The sequence below is a fragment of the Vanessa atalanta genome, chromosome 14 (assembly GCF_905147765.1).
Source record: "Vanessa atalanta chromosome 14, ilVanAtal1.2, whole genome shotgun sequence".
In the NCBI taxonomy this organism is placed as follows: domain Eukaryota; kingdom Metazoa; phylum Arthropoda; class Insecta; order Lepidoptera; family Nymphalidae; genus Vanessa; species Vanessa atalanta.
The window spans coordinates 2,331,184-2,342,870 of NC_061884.1; the positions used below are offsets into that span (position 1 = coordinate 2,331,184).

Sequence of the window (11,687 nt, forward strand, 5' to 3'; positions counted from 1 at the left end):
CAAAAAATCTAGTGAGAACAACCAGAATCTTTTAATTTTTCACATATCTAATAAGTTTAGAAAATACTGGGCTCAAGAAAGATGGAGCCTATATGAGCCTTTGATCAATTATTATTGTTGTTAAGTAAATAAATTGTTTTCCATACAGGAAAAATCTTTTAGAATAATTTTAAGCACATGTAATTATAAGGTATGCCTTACATTAGGGTTAATCTTCCTAAAACATATAATTTTAATGAGACTCAATTAATTGAATAAAAACCAAATGAAACAAATAGATAAAAAATAATGATAAACTTTTATATATAATTTTTAACATACAAATTGATCATAAATAGAAGTAACCAAATTTAAGAACATATAATAATTATATCAACAGGACATGAAATTTAGTAAGAAATTGTATAAAATATGTAATTTAAATGAATCAAGTAATAACTTAATAAATCGTTTATAAATAAATTTTAAAAATTTAAATATCTTACATCAAATTCATAGATAATATTTGGTCTATAAGTATATTTTTAAAAAGTTGGCATCAAACTGAGTAACTAATAAAATAATATATGAACTAATTTGAATATAATTTAAAATTATGTACATTAAACTTTATCTATATATTTTGCTTTGCACGTTAAGTAAACTCAGAACATTAATAAATACTGTAAAAAAAACAATTGTTTGCTTACCTTGTATTTAAATTATAAAAAATAACACCGCAATATTTGGAATAATTATTAAATTTTAACACACGATTAATTCACACGGGAAATATTATTGCTTATTTTATAGCAATATTCACAAAGTTATTAAGAAATATTTATAAGGATTTAACAACATAAGTCATGCAATGACAAATTAAATAGGTACATTTACTTCTCCGTTAAGACTTTTAGAGCCTGTCACTACAGTCGTCACTCATCCGTCGAGTCGACCGTCACGTCAATCGTAATTTAAAGTAAGCATAGACAAAACATAGACTAGATAAGGCCATTAATGTACTATTCAAATTTTCAAATGAAAACATAGTACGACTCTAATATAACATTAACATTCTTATAAATAGTAATTCTTCAAATATTCTTATTATCTAGAGTCTCTTTAACTGCTTACCAAAAAAAAAATTAACCTTTTAAAAAAAAGAATATATAATTTTTATACACTGCTCTTATTTTAATATAGTTTATTTTTTAGTTTCACAAATAAATTAAATTATATATTTAATTATACTTTATATTACTTATTTTAATGACAATGTTTTTCATTTTATGAAAATGAGAATGAATATATTTTAATTAATATACTTTTAAGCGATAAGCATTAGCATTTAGCATTAGCTGCCTGTAAATTTCCCACTGTTGGGCTAAAGGCCTCCTCTCCCTTTGAGTAGAAGGTTTGGAGCATATTCCACCACGCTGCTCCAATGCGGGTTGGCGGAATATACATGTGGCAGAATTTCGTTCAAATTAGACACATGCAGGTTTCCTCACGATGTTTTCCTTCACCGCCGAGCTCGAGATGAATTATAAACACAAATTAAGCACATGAAAATTCACTGGATTTGAACCCGAAATCATCGGTTAAGATGCACGCGTTGTAACCACTGGTCCATCTTGGCTCTCAGCTCTCGGCTCAACGATAAGATATTCAGTTAATACAATGACATAATTTTCTTTTGGATCCAATAAATTTAACTCTTTTGGAAACATGTAAGTAAAACATTGAGATGTTCAATTTTAAATAAAAATATATTTGCATATATTTTACGTTTTTCCAACGCCGGGGAAATTAACAATTTACACTGGCAGAACTAAAATTGAATTGATTGTCAGCGCCACCTACACATCTCTTTATTGACGCTTGTCAGCACGTCAATAATATTTTTCTATTTCTATTCGGTATAAGTGTATTATATTATCTATGTTCTATTCTTTCTCTGTGCTTGTCAGTTGTTACTTGCCGGTGCACTTTTTAGTTTGTAATTTTAACGCGAATATTTTTGCAATTCGTTAAGAACTGTCCCTTTTTTGGCACAAATAAAAGCCAGAAAAAAAAAGAACTGTCCCTGAACTCAAGATGCCAAAAAAACCACCTAGGAATGCGTTTTACTTCTACATGATCGATTTTAGAGAAGAACAGAGAAAAAAAGGCGTAAATTATAAAAATATGGCAGAAGTTGCTGAAGCGGCCGGTCAAGTGTGGCGGGTAAATATTTTATTTTCTCTTGAAATGTACTTATTATCGTATTCAAATTAGAAATAATATTATGATTAACTAAATGCAGGAAGCCCCTCCATCTGTAAGATCAAAGTTTGAAGGTATCGCAAAGAAAGAAAAACAAAAATTCAATATTCCTGATACGAAGTTTACCTCAACTGGTATACCTTTGGCTCTTATAGAACAGGCTGAAAAAGACGTTCGGGAAGCGGAAGAATTTGAAAAAAAAGACATAAAAAATATGGTCAATTTGAGAACATTTAATAACAGTATGTAAAATTTTACATTTATTTAAATGTTTTTCAAGTGCGCAAAAACCTGCGTTATGGCGATGTTATACATAGCTTCATTTGATCATGTTACTCTATTACAATAATACGGATGAAAATTTGACAATCAAATGCAATAGGGTATTTTACTTTGTTTGAAAAATTACAAAGCATATTGTTTATTTTCTTATAAAAAGCCACAAAAAAATTATTTCGGCAAAATAAACTTTTATTCCTGGAAAAATGCTGTCAGTCATTTTTGAGACATTGGGAAAAACAACAGTTGTGTATACTCTATTCCAATGAGAATAGGAAAGAACAAAAACAAACTGTACTTTTCAATATCAGAAGTGTTTTGTTGATAAGTCCGCTATATGATTTACTACAAACAGTTTTTGATTAATATATCTCCATTTTTAATACAACAATATTTCACTTAACTACGTAAATCTACTTTAATTTTACTTCCAAAGTAATGAAAATAGTTTTGATGACGACATTCAATTGGAAATTACTTTTTCAGTTTGAAGATTAAGATATGATGCTATTTTTAATAACATCAAAAACGTTTTTTTTTTTTTCAAAAAATTTAATGCTAAGAAATTTATATCAAGGTCATAGTAATGTTAGATATAAGATAAAATAAGAGTTTCTTTGAAATTTTATTTATTCAAAACCTTAGCATTATACTATATGTCATGTTTTGAAAATGCCACTTTATTATTGAAACATACAATGTTTCTTTTTAATGAGGGAATAGAAATCTATTCATATAAATAAAATTGTGAGTGTGCTTCTATGACTTATAGCTAAAAATAACTACCTCTTTAAGGCTATTTGCAAATTACCACGATCTAAATCAAAACTAGAAAAAGGTAAACAAACCTAGACTTTCATGTTGAATTTCATGCGATTTGCTAATAACTCTCTCGACCAATAATATTGCGTCAATTTGCTGTCAACTGTTGTTATTTTGGGGTTTTCCTGTTGGAATAGAGTATACATTATTTAAGACCTTGACCAATGTTATCACTTCATTTCTATTTCATAGTTGTTTATTTGTCTTTATTCTTGGAATTGAACTTGAAAATTGCATTTAAAACATTCCCTATTACTTTTTAAAGGTATTAAAACACTGGACATATACTTGATGGATGTGAACTACTACTGCAAGGCGGGATCTGATTATATCATTGGTGAAAGCACATTGCTACGCTTCAATATTCAAGATGGCATCAAGGATACTTATCATGAGATTATTAATCCTGGTAATTATTTTTATTATTTTGATTATGATTAGGTATCTATTTTTTTATATACATATTCAGGTCAGGTGTGGTCATTGTATTGCCTGATTCGCCTCCAGCCAAAATATTAGTGTTTGACAATAAATTAACTGAGTGTACAATCAACAGCACTTAAATTTCCCACTGACATCTGAAACATAATACTGTGGTCTGAAGCTAAAAGAGCAAAGTTAATTTTTGTGTAAAATCTAAAACATAATTCGCCATGAGCCAAAGAATTCAAAAAGTGTCTAACAATATCTTAACATTATCATGAACAAAAAGTCATAATGTCATGTAACACAACTGAAAATAAGCGTTTTGGATATAGGCCCTTTTACCACTTAGCCGCAGAATAATTCTTCATCTTTTTCTAGGGGATATTCCACTCGGATACACTTCTGAAGTTAAACTAGGCAGCCAGACTTATGGTCTCGAAATGCCAGACGATTCAGCGCCGCGCAGTAACTACATGCAGATCTTGGCCAATGTCATCGATTATTTGAAGCAGGTGGATCACCAGGCTCAGACCTTGCCACCGATATTCACCATGCCTGATAAAGTAGAACCGGTGCAGAACTTTATTCACCAAATGTGCCGACGAGCAGGTAATGTTAACCATTTAAATACTAACTAGCAACCAGCAGTCCCTATATGACTGCCGAGAACTACTCCTAAAACCTAATATAATAAATGAATTATCGCATATGATAATATGAAACATTAAAAAGAGACAAATTAATCTAAAGATCTTTTCATTGACACTAAAATTCTCGAAAAAAATAACCATTATATCATCCAAATATGCAGAGGATATACAATTTATTCTGAATAATAATCAAATAAATAATCAACATTATAAACCTAATACTTTGACATCACAAATGGTCTATCCATTTGTGATGTCAAAGTATTAGGTTTTGTCTCTAATTTCTTAGGTCGTATTCACTCTGCAGAATTTAAATTGCTTTAAAACATACATCTTTCTTTCTACTTATTTTTTTTTTTGTTTATAGCTGAAGACGAGAATCTGTTCCGTATATACAAGTTCGATATTCTATTCTTTACAATGGTAAACGCGCTTAAGACTCAGCCGGACGAAGGTTTTCCGAAAGAATCATTGGCCCTGCTACAGCTGAAAAAGGATTCTTTTAAATATACGCCCGGGATCGCTTGCGAGGTATGTCACTGCGATTGTACTTTAACATGGTGTTAGTTCTTTATTACATAAAATATACGAACGAATCATAGAGAACGACTTCTATAAACTAATATATTATTTATGATTAATTAACACGAAGGAGAGGAGGCCCATGCCTTGCAGGGGGACACGCTTTACTTTACTCAATAAAGAAACGGTAATCGAGGCTACCCTCTCCCCCCGCAGCACCACGAGCGCTCGGACATGTCGGTGGAGTGCAGCCAGTCGCGCGCCAAGCGCTGGGCCTACACGGCGCTGGACAGCTGCTGCCCGGCCGCCGGCGTGGCCGCGCGCCCCGCCGCGCACGTGCCGCCCGACTACGACCTCGACGTCAGTACCCTCTTAGCGCAGGGGTGCCAATTTCATGGATTTCACCCCCAAATTTAGGGAGCATCGAGATGTACGGGGTTTTTGGGAGAGAAGTGAAAAAAATTAGAAATTGAAATTTAGGATGTTCAATAAAAACTCTAGGAGTTTCTAATCGGCATATTATCTCATATAGGGGAAGTTGGTCCTAGGGGGTAAATCTATAGGAGTTGGCATCACTGTCTGTACTGTGAGTAAAAAGTTATATACTTAAGGCAATATGTGTGGATTTTAGTATTGCTTAACTTACCACATTACATAATACTATTTTACATATTTATTCACATTACTTAATAAAATATTTCATAACTCCATTGTGATAAAAAACTAATTTTATCATGTAAATGGTTATTAATATTGTATATCTTTTATTACAGAGTATCCACGTTTTCAAGGAACAGAAGAAAGTCAGGCACGCGCCATCTGTAGCTGGTTATGCTGTAAGATACTATACAAATTATTTAAGATTTTTATATATTGTAATACTTTTTGTATCAATTTTATGATATTTTAAAGTCAAAGTCAAAATATATGTTCAATACACGTAACACGAAGCGTTACACTTAGATTATCAACTCTCGTCTTCCTAAAATTTATATTGTGATGATTTTTGAAAATAAAAACATGTAGACATCCAAAAAAAAATAGAAAATCCTAAAAGACAAAATACATACGGACAATATTATTATTTAAGAAATATTTAATAATTACATATTTTCTCTATACAAATATAGCAAGTCTATCATATAAAGCCCAATAGCTAATAGATAAATAGTTATAGTAATATTATTAATTAATAATACTCAAACATTGCATGTTATAATTTTTATTAAACTTTTGTATTACAACTTCTTATTTTCAATTACAGCAAGCAATGTCTTCATGCAACACTTCTATGGCAAGCGATTCATTCTATGACACTACAATCAACAGCTCTGTGGACAGTGAGTATTTAAAATTATCATATAGTGGAAGTTTTGGCTAGTGGTAGATCTTGGGTGTAGGGTTTCTTACCATAGAGCAGTTATTCTATAACCAGTTCTAAGGAGTAAAGTTAAATAAACATCTTTGACCTTGAATAAACAAGACATCGCTGGTTGAGATCTAGAAAGTGTTATTCAATATTAATTTATAATAATTATATAAAAAAGTGAATAACAATTTTTTAAAATAAATTTAATGTGGATATAATTAGTTGTTGACATAGTCGACATTCTACTATAAGTAAAAGTATATAAATCAAGAAATGTTTATAGTGTTATAGCAGAAGTTAAATATCAAATGGAATATGTATATATGGAAATGGCATTAGAATAAAGTGTACCACCAAACTGATTTGTAGTTGTAACTTACTTGAACTTAACTCAGTTGTCTCATTTTCTAAGATGACGTGAGTAAAGAAATATAATTGCAGATCTAAAATAGTTACCCGCACATAAGAAACGTCTTCTACATGTCGGTTGTAAATTTTTATGATATATTCATAGTGGCAGATGACAACTCTATGAGACGAAGCTTGACCAAATTGTTATGTGTGTAATTATTTTATATTGAAAATTTTTTTTTCAGGTTCAAAGAAAGAGAAAAGGGTCCACGTTCCATTGCGTATGCCCAAAGCTGATTGTGAGTATATTATTGAACTTAAAAAGAATTAGAATTATAATCAATTAAAGCAACTGTATTTGAAATGAAATTCTGCAATGAAAAGCTTTTCAATTTTCTCATTCAGCCTAATATATGGCAAATAGAGCGATTGTATTTTTCTTTATCGAAAAATAATGACATTTGCCTGTATCGAAAAGCAAAGAGATCCGGCGCCTAATCTTTTAATTTCTCATCATAATATGCAGATAAGACAATATTTTTGATCATTGTATGGTTACATAATAATTGTTATAAAAATGTCTTAGGGCTATTGCTATCTGGGCTATCAAACCAGTGTTCACAGAATATACATGTTAATTTTTATCAACACGGCTTTAGTATTATATGTTAATTATTATAAATTTATATTTCAGATTCACAAGCTATTCGAGTTGCACCGGAACTCACGGAAGCTGACTTTCCCAGTTTGGGACAAAGACCCGGTCGAGGTAATGATAATTTTATATCAGTCAACCATTTAAAAAGTGTTTTGTTAAAAAGACTTACAATTAGCTTTTAATAGTGGAGCATACAGCCTTTGTATGTAAACCAACAAAATTGTAAACCAGAATACAACAATACTGAGTACTGTTATTTGGCCCTAGAAAATAGTGTGTGGTACAATGGTACCCAAACGGGCTTGTACAAAGCCCTACCACCAAGTAAAACACTGAACTGTGAACTCTTGAATGATTGTAAACTGAAACATACTGCTTACAATTTAACGCATTAAATTAGGTAATTAAAGTTCAATTATAAAAACTCAAACCTGACCAAAATATCATAAACTATCGAAATTTTAGACGTTTTATTTTGAGTTAAATCACCGTTCACAATGTTTCGCCACTTTACAATCTCGCGAGATAGATTACAATCTAACGGTATTTCTTCTAGCGTGATATATGTACTAGTTTCCACCCGCGGTTCGGCCCGCGTGAAAGGAGAGGGTAGCAGTAGTTAGGTACATTTTTCCAGGATAAAAGTTGTGTGTTACGTTATGTGTTATTATAGACTATAACTTATCTCTTTGCCAAATTTAATACAGATCCGATTCGAATGAGATTCAGCCATTGTGATTGAGTAATAAACATCCATTCATCCAAACTTTTGCATTTCTGAAATCTGTAAAATATATTCATAACTATGTCGCCAGCCGCTTCGCTCGCATTGTAGGGGTTGGTCGTCAGCTGTTACCCAAAAAAGTATTCTATGTCCTTCCTTGATGTTCAAGATTGCTTCATACTCAATTTCATCAAATTCAGTTAACAGACAGACAGAGTTAATTTCGCATTTATAATATTAGTATAGAGGTATCTAGTAATTTTCATTCTACTTAAATTTGGATTTAATTCCTCACATTATGTGTATTCAGTTGGCTGAATTGGTGAACTCTTATGGTAACTGCTATGATCCTCTGAGTTAAATTATATAGTCAATATAAGCCTAAAATAATAAGGCTACTAATGCATTATTTAACATCACCCTGCTAGTTTTTCATTTTAATAAATATAAACTGCAGTTGGATAATAAAGTATACAATAAAATCAGCGACGTGTAGTCGTCTATTACAGCACTGTTTCGATTAATTAAAAACTCAAAATGTATCTCTTTTCAGGTCGAGGCATGGGCGGCAGTTTCAGCAAACACAAACTTGACAAGTAAAACAATTGAAGTTATATGTCATTAATGTTTAAAGAATTACCTACAGGATCCCTAATTTTAAGTTATAATAATTATTTCTGACTTTCTTGTTGTTAATCTATATCTATAAGGATTTTTTTTATAATTTCTTATATTGACTATTAAGTTTATTCTTGTTATCATAAATAGTGTCTATGGTTCATATCAATGGGTTTTGTATAATGTGCGAAGAAATCTTTAGTTGTAGTTGTGTTCACTGTACTAATATGACAACATAGGCAACTGTTGAATGAAGTTCGCTAACAGGTGGTGCTAGCAATATGCACCTTTGCCATGCAACTTACATCCATGTTACATTCAGAACTCACCCGGCTAAATTCAAGACACAACAAAGTAAGTCTTTATTCCATATATAGAAGCATTACATTTTATTATTGATTATCATTAAAGACTTGGTAAAATATAAAAAAAAAACAGCGGAAGGAAATTGAAATTATATGTTTTTTTTGCATTATTTTTGTATACAATTGCAATAATTATAATTTTTAATTGTTTGATCTGTTCGTTTCATTCCAAAGTATATTATATTAACCACTTTTACGAACTAATATTTGTCAGTCTGATTTTATATATAATAACCCTCCTTTTCACTTTGCCGTAGTCCAGTAAACAGCTGTTTACTGGACTACGGCACCGGACCGGGAACAAGTTCTGATTGTAACTCATACGTACTGTATACTAGTATTTACTAGTTGAATCTATTCAGAAAAAGGCACGTCCCTCTATGTTACTCAATACTTACAATTAATACAATTTATTTACATAATTATTAAAACATACATTGAATACTATTATATATACTATAAAGTTGTTGTTGTCATAAAAACACTAGAAATTAAAAAAAAAAACAAAGAGTTCTCTTTCACTTAGGATTTTTTTTAAATATACTGTAGGTACTCAACTCAATTCGAAAGTTATTGCAAAATAAACTATGATATATATGCAACTTAACCATCATAATTAGTACTGGCTTTAGGTAGTGGTTGTGAGCATCCATTAGAGGAGGTACTGCTCACAAGTTATACTATTGAACACAAACATTTGGATCAATGTGTTACGATTTTACGGAATATAGGTGAACTAAGCAATGCTCCCTGTACGAGGCATTTGAGATGCTATCTTAGATGCCATTCCGAAATGGATTTGTCATTGACATAAAAAAAAATTTTTATAGTCTCTATATGTATTAATTAAGGATGACCACGTATAGGTCATTTGTCTATATACCTAACTAAATTATAAAAAAAATATGTATTAATGACATTTTCTTTAATGGAAACATATGACACTAAACTATTACAAAAAAACAGCTCTTTTTCTAGGAAATTGAGTTGGGATTAATTTAAATTAGGTACGATAAATAGAAATAAATAGAAATTAACAGGTTTCCCTTATTCTATCTCTAAGATAGTCTTTAATTTTTTTGTTAAGTTCTTCAAATGTCCAACCCCTGAAGCCATCGCTTAGTTTGTTTTCTTTTACTATCGAATTTGACAGCGTCTTTATTTCCTACAGTTTAGATATTATTCCATGATATTCGGTGTAGAGTAGATAAAAAATACGTATTACAATACAAATATTAGCAAATGTGTGGTTGTAGTTTTAGTAATTAACTTTAATGTTATCTTACTCTCAATAGCCTAAGCCAGTAGGAATGTGTACGCACATACATTTATATTATATAAGTCTGTAATATAAACGCTCTTAGAATGTTTGCGTTGTGATAAATGTGTAGGATTTTAAACATCATATATTGGGATATTAAACCATATTATATTTGTCGTAAAATTTTCAACTATTAGTGGATAATTTAAAGTAATTTTTAAGCTGAACTGATTTCGATAGGTCCAATAGGATATCTCAAATTTTCAATGACGTCTATAAAATATAAATTGACGTCATAAATTTATAAAAAAAAAAAACAGTAAATATATTCACGCTGTACAAAGAGAACCTATCAGAATCTAATCGGAATCTCAAAGTATTTCGAAGTTCCTGACCACGAAAACAGAGCTTTTAGAATTCTGTTTTATATATATATATATTATTTTATTATATATATATATTTATATTTGTATAATATATTATAAGACTGTATGAAGACTGACAAGCAACGATCAGGTGATGATAAGTGGTGACGAATCCAATTGCAGGAGGGGTGAAGATAAATAAACAAATTTGACCTTGAATTAACGATCAGTAATATAATCATTGGTCGAGATTCTTATTTATTATGGATTCTTGAAAAAATACATTGTATTAGCAAAACTGATATTGAAAATTTTGGATTAAAAAACGGTATAAACAGTTAAATGGCTTAGTATTATAACAGCACAATATTAACATATATAAGTAACTAAGGGTTGTTTGTCTTTACTCCTATTGGAATATAGTATATGCACTAAATATATTCACCATCTTCTTCTATATATCTTTGAAGAGACTTAACGGTACGATGTGATTGGTTAGTGGTGACCAGAGTCAAGCGATGTGATAATGTTATCTGTAGTTACCTAAGTGTGAGTGCTATTAAGTTTTAATTTAATTATTACTTAAAACCTTATCTCGACACCTTTTTTTATTGATATACTTTATAAATGTTTTTTATATGACACATTAGTTATGATTAGTTATATTATTAGTGTATGTTTTACATTTATGATACACGTGTAATAAGACTTACAAAGCAATGCAAGTGGAAATAATGCATTTATTTTCTTCCTTCACTCAAAAAGTACAGCCAGTTTTGTGTTGGAGATTCAGAGAGATACTATACCCTTAAAATTAAAAAAAAAAAACTGTGTAATAAGTTTAATTACTTTTTACATATTTATTACATGTACTTACACAATACCATATGTGAATATGTTATATGAAGTTTTTTTAGTCATTTATTTTTATTAATCTTTTGGTTCGATTAATTTGCCCTAAGTTGCTCAGTAGATTATATATTATATTAAGAAAAGTTTCGTTATCTCTTTTAAACTTCATATTTGAGAAAAA

The 11,687-nt window shown here is 30.3% G+C and overlaps 2 protein-coding genes across 2 annotated transcripts in view; one reads left to right on the forward strand and one right to left on the reverse strand.

Moving 5' to 3' along the window:
• LOC125068644 (alpha-(1,6)-fucosyltransferase) overlaps positions 1 to 921 on the reverse strand; it is a 30,425-nt gene extending 29,504 nt beyond the window's left edge. Inside the window, exon 1 of the mRNA XM_047677901.1 lies at positions 690 to 921. The gene's annotated coding sequence lies outside the window, so the exon portion shown is untranslated. The remainder of the gene's footprint in view (positions 1 to 689) is intronic.
• Positions 922 to 1,956: 1,035 nt separating this feature from the next.
• LOC125068837 (protein maelstrom homolog) lies at positions 1,957 to 10,652 on the forward strand. The gene is made up of 11 exons (XM_047678169.1): positions 1,957 to 2,205; positions 2,285 to 2,486; positions 3,611 to 3,754; positions 4,150 to 4,380; positions 4,789 to 4,952; positions 5,160 to 5,303; positions 5,717 to 5,779; positions 6,208 to 6,283; positions 6,909 to 6,962; positions 7,358 to 7,432; positions 8,599 to 10,652. Exons 1-11 carry the CDS (start codon positions 2,077 to 2,079, stop codon positions 8,643 to 8,645), a joined length of 1,329 nt encoding a protein of 442 aa, XP_047534125.1. The 5' UTR covers positions 1,957 to 2,076; the 3' UTR covers positions 8,646 to 10,652.
• The last annotated feature ends 1,035 nt before the right edge of the window (positions 10,653 to 11,687 follow it).